General features: G+C 35.1%; 1 protein-coding gene across 1 annotated transcript in view; it reads left to right on the top strand.

Annotated features, from left to right (window-relative positions):
* SCN9A (sodium voltage-gated channel alpha subunit 9) overlaps nt 1–18,888 on the top strand; it is a 182,069-nt gene that overhangs the window by 51,982 nt on the left and 111,199 nt on the right. The window contains exon 2 of the mRNA XM_055120290.1: nt 17,832–18,139. Within this exon, the coding sequence (XP_054976265.1) occupies nt 17,882–18,139 (258 nt within the window). The 5' untranslated portion in view covers nt 17,832–17,881. The remainder of the gene's footprint in view (nt 1–17,831; nt 18,140–18,888) is intronic.

Raw genomic sequence — 18,888 nt, 5'->3', positions numbered from 1 at the left:
AGCCTCCCATATGTAAATCATACTCTCAGCCCTTGGAACTATCTCTCTGGCCCAACAGGTGGTTCCTGAATGATGGGAGTCTAAGAGAAAGACAAACAACAAATGATCTCACTCATGTGACATATAAGGAAATGTAGTAAGGGACTAACTGCCATTGCTAACAAACCCTGAGAGTTGACCCAGAGAACTGGGTTCACTATGTGGAGTGAAGTAAGAGGGACGTAGGGACCTTAGTGGGTGGAAGCAAGTATTCTGGTGGTAGGTGTTTGGAGTGACATTTTATTCCTTAATCATTGACAGTATTTCAAATCATAGTGTGTTAAAAAAAATAAAAATAAAAATGGACTTTATAAAGAACCAAAGCTTGGACTGGAGAAAATAACAGTAGAAACATGATAGCTGAAAACAGTGAGTAGCCTTTGTGGATTTATTGACAGCTTACCTCTCCAGAGATAAAGAAATAAAAACTGAGCCATCCCCTCGGGGTGTTTACAGTGTAAACAGAGCAATTAGATCATGTAAACCAAGCAATTAGGGCCAAATTACCAAGTTAGCTCCTAAGTACCCTGGCCAGTGATAAATCAGAGTCCTTCCACATGAATTTGGGATCAGGGCCTCTGTTTCTTAATTCGGCAGCACTAATATATCCTTGCATTCTTTGATTTTACGGGATATTGCACAACTTTCCAGGCCAAGATCTTCCTACCAGTTGTGCCCTATTCTCTTGTTGAGCTAGAAACTAACCATAAAGATTTAAAATTCTTTTTGGTGGAGAAAACAAAATACAAATATGGTAGATTTTGGTGAACATTTGCTGAAGGTGTGATGCATATGGCTTCTATTTCTGGTGTAAATTGTGGCTTCTACTTCAAAGTAGAAACAAAGAGATGAGTTTCTGGTTAGCATTGTCTGTTTTTTTTCTGCCATTGTCTACATGATGATGCAAAGTATTAAGTATTCAATGTCCCATAATGTTGACAGTAGACTATTTGTTTCTGAAACTGTTCGCTTCTTTTTTTGGAAGAAATTTTGTTTTCTCTTCAAAATGAATGGTCAAAGTAGTTTTGCAGCTTTGCTTTCAATATTCTTCTATTCCCTCACTTTCTAAAAAAGTCAGGGGATGCGTGGGAAGGGAGATGCATGCTGAAAGTAGACTAGAGACTGAACAGGATGACCACTCAATACCCCTATTTCAAACCACAACACCCAAAAGGAAAGAGAGATATCAAATTGGAATGCCCCGCCACAGAGGCGGGGTAGGATGGGGGGATGGGACTGGGGGGGTGGGAGGAATACTGGGTTCATTGGTGGTGGAGAATGGACACTGGTGGAGGGATGGGCTCTTAAACATTGCATGAGGGAAAAACAAGAACAAAAATGTGTGAATCTGTAACTGTACCCTCACTGTGACTCACTAATTAAAAAAAAATTAAAAAAAAAAGAAAAATATGTGAAATTAAAAAAAAAAAAGATCAGGGGCTAACCAATGCAGTTGAGAGAAACCTCAGTATATTTGAATCACTTAAAGAATATATATAAGTAAAAGGCCCCCAATTTCTTGCTAAGTTTTTATATAACTATTGAATAAATCCTACTTATTTCTTGTTCATGGTTTTCAATATATCTTTTAAAATAGAATCAGCTATTTTAAAACTAAAAGGGAGTGATGGTGTTAATGAAGCACTCCATTGCATAAGAGGTGGTTAATGTATTAACAGAGAAACTAAGAACAATTGTGTTGAGTGTCAATATTTTTAAAAGTTTGACATTTTTTTGAAATTTTATCATATGTTTATAAATTTATTTATTTATTTTAGAAAGTATTTCTGAACTGGACTTCCTGGACTGGACTATGTATTTTAGAGGTACAATTTTACCCTAAAGTGTATGTTACCTCACCACAACCACCAAAAAAGTACCAGTATCTCATTACCACAGTCAATTGGATCCCCTTTGTACTTAGGTCCTCACTGAAGGCTGAAGGTCCTACCAGGAGATAATGGGGTTTGGGTGTACTATATTTGTGTGTATGAGTGTAATAATAGTTGGAAAGATATAATAATAATATTTAAAATGAATGTTAATGATTGATTTTAGTCCATAAAGATATTTTTCATTATTGGTTTTTTAGAAATACTTTAATATAATTAAGACCATCAAATCTTTGCTATAATCTGACATAATATGAAATTTATTCTGCAATGGCAGATTATATTATTGTTTCTCTTAAGTTACTACTTCTTTTTATTTTTAATTTTTTTACGTTTTGGGTCACCCCTGGCAATGCACAGGGGTTACTTCTAGCTTTACACTCAGGAATTACTCCTGGCAGTGCTCAGGGGAACATATGGGATGCTGGGAATTGAACTTGGGTTGGCTGCGTGCAAGACAAATGCCCTACCCGCTGTGCTATTGCTCCAGCCCCAAGTTACTACTTCTGAGGTTAATTATTTTTCTGGTATTTGGAGGAAATGATTTAATCACTCAGCGAATATGCTTTCTCTAAAATTACCTTGAGTCATAACCTAAGTTCCATGCAGTGAGGGAAACATATTTTCCCCATATTGAACAAGAATGCTAGTTGTAAGCAAGAGAAACAAACACTATTTCTGATCAAATGTAGGTTTATTGGAAAGCACTGGGTTCTTGGACTGGAGTGATAGCACAGCGGGTAGGGTGTTTGCCTTGCATGAAGCCGACCCGGGTTTGATTCCTCTGTCCCTCTCAGAGAGCCTGGCAAGCTACTGAAAGTATCCCGCCCCCATGGCAGAGCCTGGCAAGTTACCCATGGCGTATTCGATATGCCAGAAACAGTAACAAGTCTCACAATGGAGACATTACTGTGCCCACTCAAGCAAATCGATGAACAACAGGACTACAGTGCTCAGTGCTACTGGGTTCTTATTGAGTTATTAAAGTTTTTCAAATCAGGGTGAGCTGGACTAGAAATTCAGAAACCAAAAGGAAAATCAAAAACTGTCTGGTCTTCCAGTTCTTTATTGCTAATTCAAGAAAAGAAGAGTAAATAAAAGGACAAATTTGTTTCTTTCCAGACTATATGGTCATGTGTGCACATACATACCTATAATTTGGTTTTGTATTTAAAAAGAAAAAAATTAATATTTGATTATTTAAGATTAGCCACATATGTACAGGAGGACATAGAGTAACTGAATAGTTAAAATAGATATGCCTTATGCCCTTAAATTAAGGAAGGACATTGGGTAATTATGTCTTTTATTTAGGAAGACTTTTTTTTTACCTTAAGTACTCAAAATGTGAAATAAAATGTCATCTTATATTTGAACTTAAGTGCCAGTGGGTGGCACTGGATAGTTGCTCCCCATCTAGGTAGTAGGTAATTTGTAATTGTTTTCTATAACTTTTGAGTCTTTGGCTTAGAGAATTCCCAAGTGATTCAGATCCATCTATGTTGTTTTTTAATTTGAAAAGTGAATTATGGAGATAGGTGTATCAGAGAGAAAACTCAAATTTATATGGTAATGAACTAAAAAGTACTCTTTAAAAATGTTATTTTTAGGATGTTATGTTTTTGTCTTTTTATTTATTTATTATTTATTTATTTATTTATTTATTTTTTAAATTTTTATTAAATCACCATGTGGAAAGTTACAAAGTTCTCAGGTTTATATGTCAGTTATACAATATTCAAACACCCATTCCTTCACCAGTGCCCATATTCCACCACCAGAAACCCCAGTATACCCCCCGCCCCCACCCCCTACCCCCTACTGTATAACTAATGAATTTCACTTCATTTTTTCTTTACCTTGATTACATTCCATAATTCAACACAAAACACACTATAGTTGACATAACTCTCTCTCTCTCTCTTTTTTTTTTCTCTTTTTCCTTTCCCCCCTTTTTTTTTTTTTCTTTTTCCCCCTCATCCCCTTCCTGCGCCTCATAGTATGGTGTACGCCACGCCACGTCGGCCAGCGTGGGGCTTTTGCTTAGTTCACAGTCCAGAGGTGGCTGCTACATTAAAAACCTTCAATATTTTCAACAAAAACTTACTGTTATTATTTGGAGTTTCCCCCCCAAGTCAGACCTGTTCAAATGGAACCAATTCACATTGATGACAATTATAAATGTTAAGTCGCGCGGACGCTGTTGCGTCCGCGCGGTTTTGGATTTCTATATAAAGTCCAGGGAGAATTCTGCCAGAAATTACATAGCCCAGCTCACAGTCCCAGTGCATTGCTGTAAGAAGTCTCTGAATTCAAAGTCTTTAGGCGCAGAGGGTCCGATTCGCGCTCAGCGGCTCCGGGTTTATCTGGGCCGAGGGCGTGCCGGTTACGCCCCCTTCCCATGAGTTCCTGGGAGCCCCCAAAGTAAAATCCGAATACCTGTGGGTCTGGAATCAGAAGATGGCGCCTGCCACATGGTGCCGCCAGCCCGCCGCTTTCCATGCAGGAAGACAGGGTGGGGAGGAAAAAAAAATCCACCCCCAGCAGCACCGAGTTGTAGCCCAGTTTGGTGTCCCAGTGCATCGCTCTCGGGTGCTGCGCTGGATGCCCGAATGTGTTACATCTTTGGAGTCAAAGTCTTTAAGCGCCGCAGAGGGTCCGATTCGCGCTCAGCGGCTCCGGGTTTATCTGGGCCGAGGGCGTGTGTTTTTGTCTTTTTTTAAAAAAAAAAAAATCATTTAATTATCAAAACTTACACAGTCTATGGTTAAATTATTTATTGGTAATTTAAAAAAAAAGAGGAAATGAAAGAACAAATTTGTTTTTTTACCAGACTATATGGTTATATATACATACATATAAACATAAATAACAGACTTTTTGAAATGAAAATTAAATATTACTGCTTGTAAATCAGTATCTATTGATAACAAATAAAATATCTATTGATAACAAATCTCAATAGAATGCTCATGTTTTTTTTTTAGGTGAATTTTTCATTTGTTTGGTGGTATCAGAGTGAAACCAAGGCTTTATACGTATGAATTATATGTATACCACTCTACCACTGGTTTCATTCCCAACCCCCAAATGTATGTATATGTGCATGCACACACACATGTACACACGTATATATTAAATAAAAACAATTTGTGAGAGTTATTAAGACTGTATGGGCCAAACCATGGTTCAATCCCTGGCACCTCATATGGTTCCCTGAGCACCTCCAGGAATGATCTTTGATCAGATCAAAAAGTCTTAAGCACTACCCACCCAGTATTGTCCTCTGCCCAACAGAAAGAGACTGTATATTGTCTAAAACTCACTGAGCGAAGAATTCACAAGTCCATATGTAAAAAGTTATTAAACTCTAATATAAACACACAGATTATTACCTTACAAGAGAGTCATTGCATGCTTTTGGATTGGAGGGCAATATTATAAAATTATAAGTTCTTCATAAATTATTCAGTAAGTTTTAGTTGTAATTTTTGAAGTCATTGAAAACAGAAGAATAGATCATAATGTATCACTAAGTTAGATTCAAGAAAAGATGAAAGTATTTGTTTTGATGTGCACTGAGATATACTACATGAAATCTTTCTGAACCTCAAAGTGAAGACAGCTACGTTAAGCACTTTCCAAAATACTGAAAAAGGCAAACTAAAAGATACATGTTGAATGAAGAACATTACCACTAATAAATTAATAGAGATATTTGTGATCCTAAAATTGTGATACTAAAAACCTAGTATATGGAAGAAGTACCTGTCAATCAGTAATCAGTAATCAGTCAATAAAAGATAACAGTTACAACAGTTACAATTGGAATGGGATAAGAATATATAATTAAGAGGAAACCCAGAAAATTAACAGACATATGAAGAAGTACTCAACATCATTATAGATCTGAGCATTGCTAACTTAACAAATAAAGTGGTAGGCTTTTCAGTTCTTGGTCTACCAAAGTTAATAAAACAAATAATGTCATGTCTCGATAGGAATGTAGTTATATAGAACTAGAATCTACTCTCTTGAGACTGCAGCCAAATACTAATTCTGGAAAGGCATTTGGCACTGCTTAGACCTAAATATATATGCACACTAGAAGCCAGAAATTTTGTTCCTGGGAACAGATTACCAAGGAACTCTTATGCAATTCCATAAAGGCACACAAACAAAGTTGTTCGTGACAATATTATCTTTGGTGACCCAAGTTAAGTGTACGAAGTTGGTAATGAAGTTTAAACCAAGAAGAGATTAAATGTAAGTGTTCACATGGTTATACGCTATTGGTAAGATGTGTGTGTATATACGTGAAATATTATAGATAACTAAATTTTGAATAAACATTTTTGAATACCTTAACTTAAAAATTTTTATATTATATGGATAGGGATGTTGCACAAGTCCTAGAATATATGTTTTGAGGCCCCAAATTTGATTTCTGATACCTCTAGGTGTGTTCCCACAAGAAAATAACAACACAACACGACAAACATTAAAATAAGTAAAATTTTACATTATTGAATATGTGTTTATGCATCTCTATATTAAAAATCATTTTTATTTAACAATTTAAAGTACTCAAAGAAAATTAAGACAAAAAGTTAATGTGACAGAAAGTCTTGAAATCAGCATAAATTTACTTACCTTGAACAGTAAAATATAACAAAATGTTTTATTGTACTAGAAACGAAACTAAGAAACAAAATTTGATTTGAGGATGAGTTACATTAGAAGAATTGAATAGTTTTTTATGGGGCTGAAGCATAGTATAGCAGGTAGGGTGCTTTCTTTTCATGCAGCTGACTTGTGTTCAATTCCTGGCATCCCATATGGTCCCCAAACCCACAAGGAGTAATCCCTGGACTCAGAATCAGTAGTAATCCCTGAGTACTACCAGGTGTGCCCAATTCTCCCCACACCAAAAAAAAAAAAGTTCTTTTGATGTTTAGTACAGAAAAAAATTGTATGAATGTTAGAGAAAAACACTCAGGTTTATCATGAAGTAGTAAAATAATGTGAAATATCACAAAATTCATCTATAACTATATTTAGGACATTGATGACCAAGCTGTTTGTCATTAATAGAATATTAGCTGAGTTATTAAGTAAAATGAGTGTTGTCAGTTCACAGCACTGAAGATTAGCCTCGGACATCAAGGGCACTACTTTGATATCATACAGTTAATATTTGAAAGAATCTTAATGGGGATTTCTCCCAATTTGTCAATAATGTAAAATTTATGCTCTTTCAAGTAACAATTAGTGAAGCTCAAAGGAATTTGTTCAGCTCTGTTATAAATAACATGCACATTCCAATCACGTATGCTGAAGTCAAACCTCTCCTTCTCCATTATGAAATTGTTGTCCTGTGAAGAGACAGTCTAGGAGAATAAAGGTAAAAGGGAGAAAAGAGTTTTAAAAATATTCTAGGGAGTTAGTGAAATTTTGTAATTTGTAGTTAGCTTAAAATAGGAGAGTGACAGCTCAACTGGCTGAGCACATGCTTTACATGTAAAAGTCCCAGATTTAATCCCCAGCGTCACATTGTTCCCTGAGAACTGTAGGGAAGTGACCCTGAGTGCAGAAATGGGAACAAACTCTGGGTTAAATGCATTTTAATATACCTTGGAATAATATGTCATGGTTAGAATTTTAAGTTAGATGTATTAAAATAACATGGATGATTTTTTAAAGTGACGTGAAGAAATAAAGCACATAGAATAGCATTTATATAGAGTGAAAAGGCATGTATCCAAGGTAATGTTCAACTTTTAAAATATAATTAAAAACACAGTAAATCAATTATGATGGTTGATTTAAGTTGAGAATGGGGTGAATATAGAGTCACAAGTGAAGGAACATGGGACTAACAAAGGAAAAAATAATGAATTTTGCGTCAAATGATGACAATGTGAAATGAGTTTGAATATCTCAACATGAGGTTTAAACAGCACTGTAGAATGAAAGAAATTTTGTTGATATTATCTATAATATAGTTAAATTCTTATTTAATCTTTGCAAACTGTGTATGAACATTTGCACTTTTAAACTAAAGGAGCCTGACATTAGAAAAAAACAACAGAATATAAGAAGTTTAAATTTTCTGGAAAGACAATGTCAAACATGGTTTCTTTTTTCATTGTTTGGAAAAACTGAGAACAGTGAAGATGATTAAGTTTGGGAGAGGCCTTTAAAAGAACAAAGGCAGCTCCTGGAACGTAGCATCCACTTTATAAACAATTTTACATATGAAGTGGATCGAGGAAGTGGACTTATGATACCAGCAAGAGAGGTGACCTTCTACTCATCTTTCCTTCCTGCCCACAATCTTTCAAAGTCCAGGACCACTTCCTGTCTTGCATGTTCTCATTTTTTGCTCACTCCTGCCACATAGTCCTCTTTGTCTGTCTCTGTTCCCCACAGAACAGACTGTTGGCCCCAGAAGACTGATACGACTTCTGGACTGTTGGCCCCAGAAGACAGTGACACGACTATAGTTGCCTGCTTTATATTTCTGTCCCAGCATATGCTATTTTGTCAGACATTTACCAATCACTTTTAAGTTCCTTTATAAAAAAGAATTAGTGAAATAAACATGTTAAAGAATTACTGGTATCTCATGATTCTACGCATGTAGATATTTTGTCTTTGTTTTGTCTTATATTAGCTCTTTGGATAATCAGGAATAGATAATGTTTAGTTCTCCTTGGCTTAATATTTTGTAATTTAGTAAAGAAATATCCTCAAAACATATTCTTTAAATTCTGTGAGTAGGTTATGATATAGCTTTAAAAATTTTAATATAAACAATGACATTTTAAATAGTTTAACTGAAAGTTGATCATTTAAAATTCATTTTGTAAACACTTTTAATTATTTGAGGATTTTTTTTAAAGTAAGGCCACTTTAGGAAAATACTAATTTTAAATATAACAGTATATAATGATAAAAATTTTGGTGGTCCTGAAGGATAATACAAGGGTTATGGTGTTTGCCTTGCATGCAGCTGACCCTGGTTGGATCCCTAGTACCGCATAAGTTTCCCTGAGCACTGTCAGGAGTGATCCCTGAGTACAAAGTCAAGAGTAAGCCCTTAACACTGCCAATATTTTTTTTTAATTTTAGGTAACGAAACAAATAGTATCATAATGATTTAAATCTCTTAATATTGTGGATTATAACCACTAGTTTTATTGACCCCAGATCAGATATAGGGTAAGAGAAACAATAGAAGTAGAATAATTGCTAATTTAAAAAAATGTGTAAAATTTTATAGGTTGTACCAAAATTAGAATCACCTCTGCTAGAGTAGATTTTACTATTTATTTGATAAAAATATGAGCATTATTTTATTGATTTGTCACATTATAGTTTCATTTTCTACAGAAACTTCAGTAGTGCATATTAAAATATTAGTCAAGGGGCTTTATAAGCTGTTAATTATATACTAAATATAATTCAAGTGTTATTTAGATATGACCTATAGTATTTCCAATCCACAGTCTAAAGTTGAGGATCTCCAGTTATCTGAGTAGTCATTGGCACTAAGTTTCACTGGAATGTCATTTAAGCAAGGGACAGGATACCCGAAAGTAGCAATTTAAGTAGGATCAAATTTTTGAAGTTAAAGGGTAAAGTTGAACATAATTCTTTTAGTAGCGCTCTGCAGGCATAAAAATATGTCTTTAGAAAAGCACGGTAACTGTGGCTTTGCTTTAGTAATGAATGGTGACTGAGACAATATGTTTCAGGTCCTCCCATAAAAAAAAAAAAAAGGAAAGGTATTTCAAGGCAGTTCCAGGACGGTAGTTTCTATCTGGTAATTTCTTCAAAGATGACTAAAAGTAAGATGAACATATATTTAAAACTACCAAGAACACTGGGGATATTGGTTGTAGGGATGGGTGTTTGATCATTGTGTGATTGTAGCCCAAACTTGAAAGCTTGTAACTATCTCACGATAATTCAATAAAATTTAAAAAAATTGCCCGGAACAGACACATATAGCGTCTAGTTTCTTGGTGTCTGATATGACAAACCAATTATTCTTGACAAAATATTTTGGGTTTCAGCATAAATGCTGAGGTAGTTCTTCTATGGATAGAACCAATTTTTCAGTGTATCTCTTATGGCTAAGTTGGCTCTGACTTTCCTCCAGTGATATTTTCAGGTGTTCAGGTATCAGTAAAAATAAGAGTCATTGAGAAACTTTTTTGTATAACTTGGGAGGGGGGAGGCAGCAATGGTTTTGACAGAATGGGACTAACGTCTGGTTTAAAGAATAGTTTTCATATATTCTACAAGTTCAGTTCTCTAGCAATTTTCACTTTCTAACTTAAATAGAGCTACTGGGCAACTACACTTCTGTCTTTGAAAGTTTCAATTTTATTTGCTTTCCTGCTTACTTAGAGGAATGGGATTCTGATAGTTCTTTTTCGTACAGTTTGGTAGAACCGCGATGTGCCATTTGGTGCCAAGTACAGACAGTAGAGAACTTCCAGACATATATGGAAAGTTTTCCTTAATCATAGAAGAAAATTTATATCAAAATATTCCATACTGAAAGTTTTGCCTCTTGTGTCTCTCTTATTGATGTCTTTTACTTATGTTGTGGAGTATTAAATTTTATAAATAAGGAAGCTGTGAAGAGAGAATTATTAACCATGGCAGAGAAGGGGCTGGAGCGATAGCACAGCAGGGAGGGCCTTAGCCTTGTACAGCTGATTCGGTATCCCATTCAATCCCCAGCATCCCATATGGTCCCCCCACAGCATCGCCAGGAGTGATTTCTGAGTGCAGAGCAAGGAGGAACCCCAGATTATAACCGATTGTGACCCCAAAAGCCAAAAATTAAATAAAATAAAATAAATAAACATGGCAGGAAAATTTAAAATACCAAGTGCCAAAGAAACCTCTGTGGTTTTAAGAAATGATCAATTTATCCCTAACAACCAAGATGGAGCTGTCTGTTGCATTGTTTTGATAGATCAGGTATTCAGATGACAATAAAAAAATTTCTGAATCAAGTAGGATTCTTTTGTCTTAGTTCAACTCTAAAGTTCATAAAGTAACACAAAAAGCTCTTTTTGAGTTTCTTAAGTGTCATTACACATCATTAAGATAGACATATTATGAATTCTTTAAAAAATATTTAATATGCCTAGCCCTATCAAGTGAGTGAAACAATCCTTATTCTAAAAGAGTACACACATTACATCTCTTACTGAGATATATCTTAGCCAACTTAGTCATAATGACTCTCATCTATAATTAGGACCAGACATTGTGACTCCAGTCTAGTTATGTTTACACATTGTAAGCTCATTCTTTACCTAAGAAAACACATTCATAGAATATTATCTTTCAAAGCTTAATGACATTGAAAAATTGATCAGCTTTACTAATGGGTCTCTTATTGATCAAACATATTCCCTTGTATTATGTAATATTACTTAAAGTATTACTCATGACTGATTTTAATTAAAAGTAGGTAGGTCAGATTTATAGACATTTTTTGAAAAGTTTAGGTACATCATTGATAATATAGAAAATGACAATGCAGTTACTTGATTAAGTCAAATTTATTGAGTCATTTTAATTTTTTAAATTTTATTGAATCACCGTGAGATAGTTACAAGCTTTCATGTTTGTTTGCTTTTTGTTTTCATTTGATTTGTTTGTTTTAGGGCCACACCCAGGCCCATACTGGTGGAGGTGGGGTTGCTCCTTGAGGGACCATGTGTTTGTTGCTAAGGATCATATGAAAACGTCCTGTATGCATAGCATGCACTAAGGTTATTGAGCTATTTCTCTGGACTCTACTAAGACATTATTAAATTTTCATAATAAAACATTTTTCCTAGTCATGGTGTAATTATATCCCTGATTTCATTTTTTAAAATAAACTTTTATCTTGGTAGAGTTTTAGATTTTCAGAAAAATTATGCAGATAGTAAACAAAGAGCCCTAATATACCCTATGCCCAATTCCCCTTATTATTAGTATTTTATATTTTATTGCAAATAGAACCTTTTATTATTATTAAAATAATATTGCTTATTCAGATTTCCCACACTTTCTTTACTATCATTTTTATTTTCCTGTATCTTTACTCTCATGTCATTTTAGGCATCTCTAGGCTAGGGTTTTTCTCAGCCTTTCTTTGTTTTTGATGACCATGAGGAGTGTTATATAGGTATTTTGCAGAATTTGCTAAATTGCGATTTAAATTGTTTTCATGATTAGGTTAAAGTGAAGAGTTTGGGTAAGACTCACCTTTAATATAAAATAGTATTCTCATAATATCAATTTATGTATTGTCAACCTAAGTATTCCTGTTGCTTTTAGCTATGATTTATTTTTAAATGCCTTTTAAAAGCTTTTGTATGAATGTCATAGAACCTTGAGGATATGTTAAGAAACAAAACCACTACTTTTTATCTAATATCACCATTTCCAGAGAAGTGACATTTCAAAGGTATTTTTGTTAGATAGCAATGATCATTGATAAAACATTCTATTTTATTTATTTTTATGTTTGTGAATTTTCTTGAATTAACATGCTTCTGACATAATTTTGTAGGTCTGCAAAATGTTTTATTTAATCAATTTTATTTATTTATTTATTTATTTGTTTGTTTGTTTGTTTTTTGGGGGGTCACACCCAGCAATGCACAGGGGTTACTCCTGGCTTTGCACTCAGGAATCACTCCTGGCGGTGCTCAGAGGACCATATGGAATGCTGGGAATCGAACCTGCGTCAGCCGCGTGTAAGGCAAACTGTACTATCCCACTGTACTACCCACTGTACTATCGCTCCAGCCCCTCAATTTTATTTTTATCTTAATAGAATTTTTGATGTGCAGAGACTTGGTGGTGAAAGGTAAAAGAGATTCCAAGATTATGCCACAACTATGAGCATGTAATTTATTACAAGCTCCTGACCTTTGAGATTGGAAATATCAAGTCTTAATCCCTCTAATCACAATTAAAGAAACCAGAAATTCAGGTACCACTTACTGCCTATGAAAAGTTCAAAAGCTATTCATTGAGTGTTAAGAAATCCTATGGCAGACAGTTTAAAATAATGAACGATTCCATTCTTTAGTTATACACATCACAGATAAGCTAAAATGTGCTAATAATAATTGAAAAAGCACAATCCATATCACAAAAGTAAACGAGGTTAATATAAGCGCAGTCCTACCTGAACCAAATGAAGCTGAGATTCTGACACTAATATATCAACTGGGAATTGCTGTTTGAAGTTCATCTATTAGACACCTGCCATTTGCCAAGAAAAATTAGAGGCCACTGAGACCTCTGTCCGCATGATGTGTGAGTACACTACAAAGATGTAGTGATTTAGTTCAGAGTTACTGCTGGGGTTCACTTCAGTGATTTCTTCTTCTGGGAAATTGAATGGGGGTAGACCCAGCAGTGCTCAGGGCTTACTCCTGGTTCTGCACTCTGAATACTGGAGGTATTCAGAGAATCATATATGGTGTGAGGTGTCAAACTTGTGTGAGCCACATGAAAGATAAGTACTCTTCCCACTGTACAATCACTCGAGTCCTCACTTCAGTGATTTCTTGAGAGAATCAACTTGAGATGTATGTGTGTGGCAGGGAGGGTATGGGGGAGTGGTCCCCAGTGCAATGGTGAGCTCTCTGGGCTCTGAGTTCAACCTTTAGGACCTCCTGTTGTTGGGAATTGTACTAAGATCAGCGAGTGTCTTACCCCTGTACTATCTCTCAGGCAGCCTGTCACTATCACTATCATCCCATTGTTCATCGATTTGCTCGAGCAGACACCAGTAACATCTCCATTGTGTGACATGTTACTGTTTTTGGCATGTTGAATACGCCATGGGTAGCTTGCCAGGCTCTGCCACGTGGGCGAGATACTCTCACTAGCTTGCTGGGCTCTCTGAGAGGGCGGAGAAATCGAACCCCGGTCAGCCTCGTGCAAGGCGAACACCCTACCCGCTGCACTATCGCTCCAGCCCCTCAGGCAACCTATTCATTATTTTTATAATAGATTCCTTTTCAAATATTTCTGAGAACACTTATGTTAATCACTAAGTATTCCCTTACCTTAATTACTTTCTTTCTTCTGGAGCCAAGAGTTGATCTGCATCTTATTACTTCAGTTTTTTTGATTGGTACTCTTTGACTAACAATGTATCCTTGGTATCTGTTAGTATTTATGAATGAAATTTGTACATTGGTACTGGTCAGGTTTATTTCTGCCTTCATGTAGCAATTTCATAAAAAGGGAGAAATGACTATAATCTTGGTGTGTAGGTCTGACATACTGATAGACATTGATTTGGGTTTCCCTAATTCTAAGTGGTGCCACCAACCCTGTCTTTCTCTGGGAATTGTCTTTTAATTTCTTCTCCCTGGTTTTTGAAAAGGTTTTTAAGAAATTTTATTGTGTTGTTGATCTTTGTGAGAATTTTATATATACTGGTTGCACAATGTGATGTGTTGTATGCAAATACTTTTCCCATTATGTTAGCTATCACTTAGTTTTAGCCTATGTTTCTTCCATTATGCAGGCTTTCTTTAATTTGATGTAATCCCATTTCTTTATTTTCATTTCATCAACTTTGTCAGTGGTATCAAATCATTAAAGATACCTTTAAGGTTCATGGCTTTGGAACATTCTGCCTATGTTTTTTTCAATGTATTTTATAATTTCAAGTCAGATCTCAATGTCTTTGATTCACTTTGAATCAACTTTTGTGTAATGTATGAGGTATGGATTCAGCTTTAATTTTTTTACACTTGGTTTTCTGTTTATCCAAGCACCATTTGTAGAAGGGGATATCTGGACTCCATTTTGTGTTTTCAGCCCCTTTACTGAAAATTGATTGGAAATTTGCTTTTGGGATTCGATTCTGAGCCATTCTGAGCCTATGTTTATTCCAGTACCATGCAGACTTATCACTATTGCTTTATAGTAGAATTCCAAGTTAGGTAATTAGATACCTTCCAATTTCTCATTTTTCAGTATGGCTTTGACACTTTGGGATCTCTTTTGATTCCATACAAGCTTTATTACTAGCTTTTCTAGGCCCTCGAAAAATGTAGTCTGAATTTGTATGGGAATTGTATTAAATCTATATAATCATGTAGGTAGAATGGTCATTTATTTATTTATTTATTTTGCTTTTTTGGCCACACCTGGCGATGCACAGGGGTTACTCCTGGTTCTACACTCAGGAATTACTCCTGGTGTTGCTCAGGGGACCATATGGGATACTGGGATTCGAACCTGGGTCGGCCTCGTGCAAGGCAAATGCCCTACCCACTGTGCTATCGCTTCAGCCCTAGAATGGTCATGTTAACAGCATTGATTCTTCCAATACGTGAGCTTGGATTATTCTTCCATTTCCAAAGGTATTCTCTCTCTTAAGTGATTTAAAGTTTTCATGCTATAGATCTCCCGCATCTTTTAAAAAATTGATTCCTGGATACTTGATGTTTTGTACACTATTTTTAAATAGAATAGATTCCTTGATTGCTTTCTCCTCTTATTCATTTGTTGCATGTAAGAATGAGACTGAGATTTGTGTATTGACTTTGTAGCCAGTCACTTTACTGTATTGAAATATTTTTTCTAGGAGCCCCTTTGTGGAATTTTTAGGGTTGTATATGTATATTGCCGTGCTATCTGCAAATAGTGATAATTTGATTTCTTTTTCAATTTGCAGTCCTTTGATTTGTTTTGCCTATTTGCTGCAGCCAGGACTTCTAATACTATATTAAATAAAAGTGTAATCAGTGGACATTCTTTTCTTTTGCATGATCTTAAACGGAATGCTTTCAGTTTTTTACATAAAGAATACCAGCTGTAGGCTTGCTGTAGATGGACTTTACTCTCTTGAGGAAGGTTCCTTCGACTCCTATTTTGTTGTGATTTTAATTTTTTTAGGCACCATGTAATATTAAGTTATTCATAACTGAGTTTTAGATAGATATTATTGTAGCACCAACTCCACCATCAGTGTAAACTTCCCTCCATCAATGTTCTCAGGTTTCCTCCCCTATCACCCTTGAAGTTCTCATTCCCTACTCCCCACCCTGCCCAAGCCAGGACTCTTAATAGGCACCATTCTAAGTTTGGTTGTTAAAGTTTGAGTCTCTTGATATCAGTGTTTTTGACTCTCTGTTTTGGATATTTGGTTCTGTCATTCCTTAACACCACCTTTGTACCATAATCCCCTGACCTGGCCCCTGTTACTTCTCATTTCTCTCTTCTTCCCCTCCCCTCCACTATTTCTTTCATTCTCCTCCATATATCTCTGTGGCCAATGTTGATCTGGACATCTCCCCTTTAAAACATTGCATTCCTTCACTCACTTATTCTAAGTACCAAATATAAGTGATAAAATCCTGCATTTATTCTTCTTCTGGCTTCTTTTAACATGATGTCTTCCAGTTCCATCCATGTTGGAGCAAATTGCATGATTTTATTATTCTTTACAGCTGTGTATACATACACCAGCATGTATATATACCACATGTTCACGATCCATTTATCTATCATTGGACATCTAGATTGATTCCAAATCTTAGCTATTGTACTGGGTGCTGCAATAATAATGGTGTGCATACAATCTTTTGAATGATATTACATATGTTCTTTTTAATGGTTGTTTGTATCATGAATGGATGTTGGGTCTTGTTAAAGTATCCCTCTGCATCTATTGATATGATTATATTATGTGTTCCTTTTCTTTTACTAATGTGATGCATTATGTAACTGATTTTTGTTTGTTGAACTGTCCTTTTATTCTTGGGATGAATCCCATTTGATCAGGATGTATTTTTTTGATGTTACTGGATTTTGTTAGCTAGATTTTTTAAAAGGATTTTTTCATCAGTGTTCATTGGGGATATTGGCCTGTGATTTTAATTTCTGGAAGTGTCCCTGTCTGCTTTGACTATCACTGTAATGTTAGGAAAAATTCTGGTGTCTTCAATTATTTGGAAGAGTTTAAGGAGTAAGCACAGTAAATCTTCTCTGAAGGTTTTATAGATTTCACCAATGAACCCATCTAGACTGGGACTTTTGTTCTTAAGGATATTATTGATTATTGTTTCAGTTTCTTTATTTGTGATTTACTTGCGATATTCAGGCTCTCTGCTTACTCCTTGTTCAGCTTTGTAGATTACAAAACTCTAAGAATCTGTTTATTCTAGATCCTGCAGTTTAAGAACATAAATCTGTTAACACTAACTTCTTAATATGTTTTAAATTTCTGAAGAACCTGTTGTAATTTCTCCCCCTTTTGTCTCTAATTTGATTATTTATATAATGTTTCAAATTTAAAACATTTTTTCTGACTTATATTATGTAATTTATATTACACACACATGCACACGCATACACATTTTGTAAAACAACTTTCCACTAACTCATTTTACAGAGATCAACTTTTCCCCTAGAGAGAGGCAGAGGTTGTAAGTATGTTAAGAGAGCTAAGAGAGGATTAGATCGGTAGTTTGAGGTCAAAAGAAGAGCCAGGTAAGTAGAACTAACAAAATTACTGTTACAGAGTTTTAAAGAGCACCCCTGCATTAAGTTGAACTAAAGATGAATTCAGATGAGAAATAAAGGAACTTTTAAAATTCTTTATAAAACTATCTCTTTTGTACTTAAAAAATTTAAATCAAACTGGTTTGGGAGTATAGAAAGTAGTCTATAGAGTAGTCACTTAGTGTTTGTGATTTCACATGGTAATAATTCTGAGAATGCATTTACAGAATGATTGAGTCTAAATATTTCTTTATGACCATATCAGCAGTAGTATTTGTATTATTTAATGTGCCATGACTGGCTGGCAACATTTTAAGTCTTTATTTCTTTGTTTTCTTTTAGGCCTCTTATATAAGAAGCTGAAAGGGAAATAAAATATACAGGATGAAAAGATGGCAATGTTGCCTCCCCCAGGACCTCAAAGCTTTGTCTACTTCACAAAACAGTCTCTTGCTCTTATTGAACAGCGTATTGCTGAAGGAAAAACAAAAGAACCTAAGGAAGAAAAGAAAGATGAAGAAGAAGAAGGTCCAAAGCCAAGCAGTGACTTGGAAGCCGGCAAACAGCTGCCCTTCATCTATGGGGACATCCCTCCAGGCATGGTTTCAGAGCCCCTGGAGGACTTGGACCCCTACTATGCTGACAAAAAGGTGAGTTTTTCTGTACTTGGGATTTTGGAATCTCGGATTGCTTCTTTCTATATAGGACTGTCTTTTAAATCGAGACTGTTGAAATGAGTGGAAAGAAAAAGATTAATTTCAACTATATACACATGTAGATTATTCAAAATAGTAATTTTTCTACTTATCAAAACTATGTCTGATGTTAACACACTACTTTTGATGTCTTTAATCTATAATCAGTTTTGTATATAAAAATGAATGGCATCAGTGCATACTAGTAGATAGAATAATCATTTAACTAGAGAATTAAGATATGTTCATAATGTATTTGAGTGAAAGGGACAGTTAGATTCATGTAGTTCTGTAAGATTATTCACTACTCCTGCAGTTTAGAGAACCAAGTGATTAGTGTGTTGGAGAGAAAGAAGAATCTGAAATGGTCAGCAAAGTTTATTATACTTAAATCCTTGTCCAAAAATAAGGACAAGAGGACAATATCTCTAAATGGCTTATAAATTGGGGCTAGATTGAAGCTATTAGAAGAACTAGGATGATAAGTTTGATGCTTTTTTGTAAGCAATTTGTTTTGGGTGATGGGAATCAAAGCCAGGTAGGAATAGGGTAGCAGTACAGGCACGCAGAGACATGTAAGACATTTTCCACTTGAAAGATGGTCACTTGAGCAGATGGATAAATTGGAAAACTCTTAACATGCAGTAAAAATATGTTTAAAAGTGAAGAAATTTTTTTCTCATAGTGATAAATATAAATCATTG

The sequence above is a fragment of the Sorex araneus genome, chromosome X (genome assembly GCF_027595985.1).
Source record: "Sorex araneus isolate mSorAra2 chromosome X, mSorAra2.pri, whole genome shotgun sequence".
In the NCBI taxonomy this organism is placed as follows: Eukaryota; Metazoa; Chordata; class Mammalia; order Eulipotyphla; family Soricidae; genus Sorex; species Sorex araneus.
This window is presented reverse-complemented; position numbering and strand designations above follow the sequence as displayed.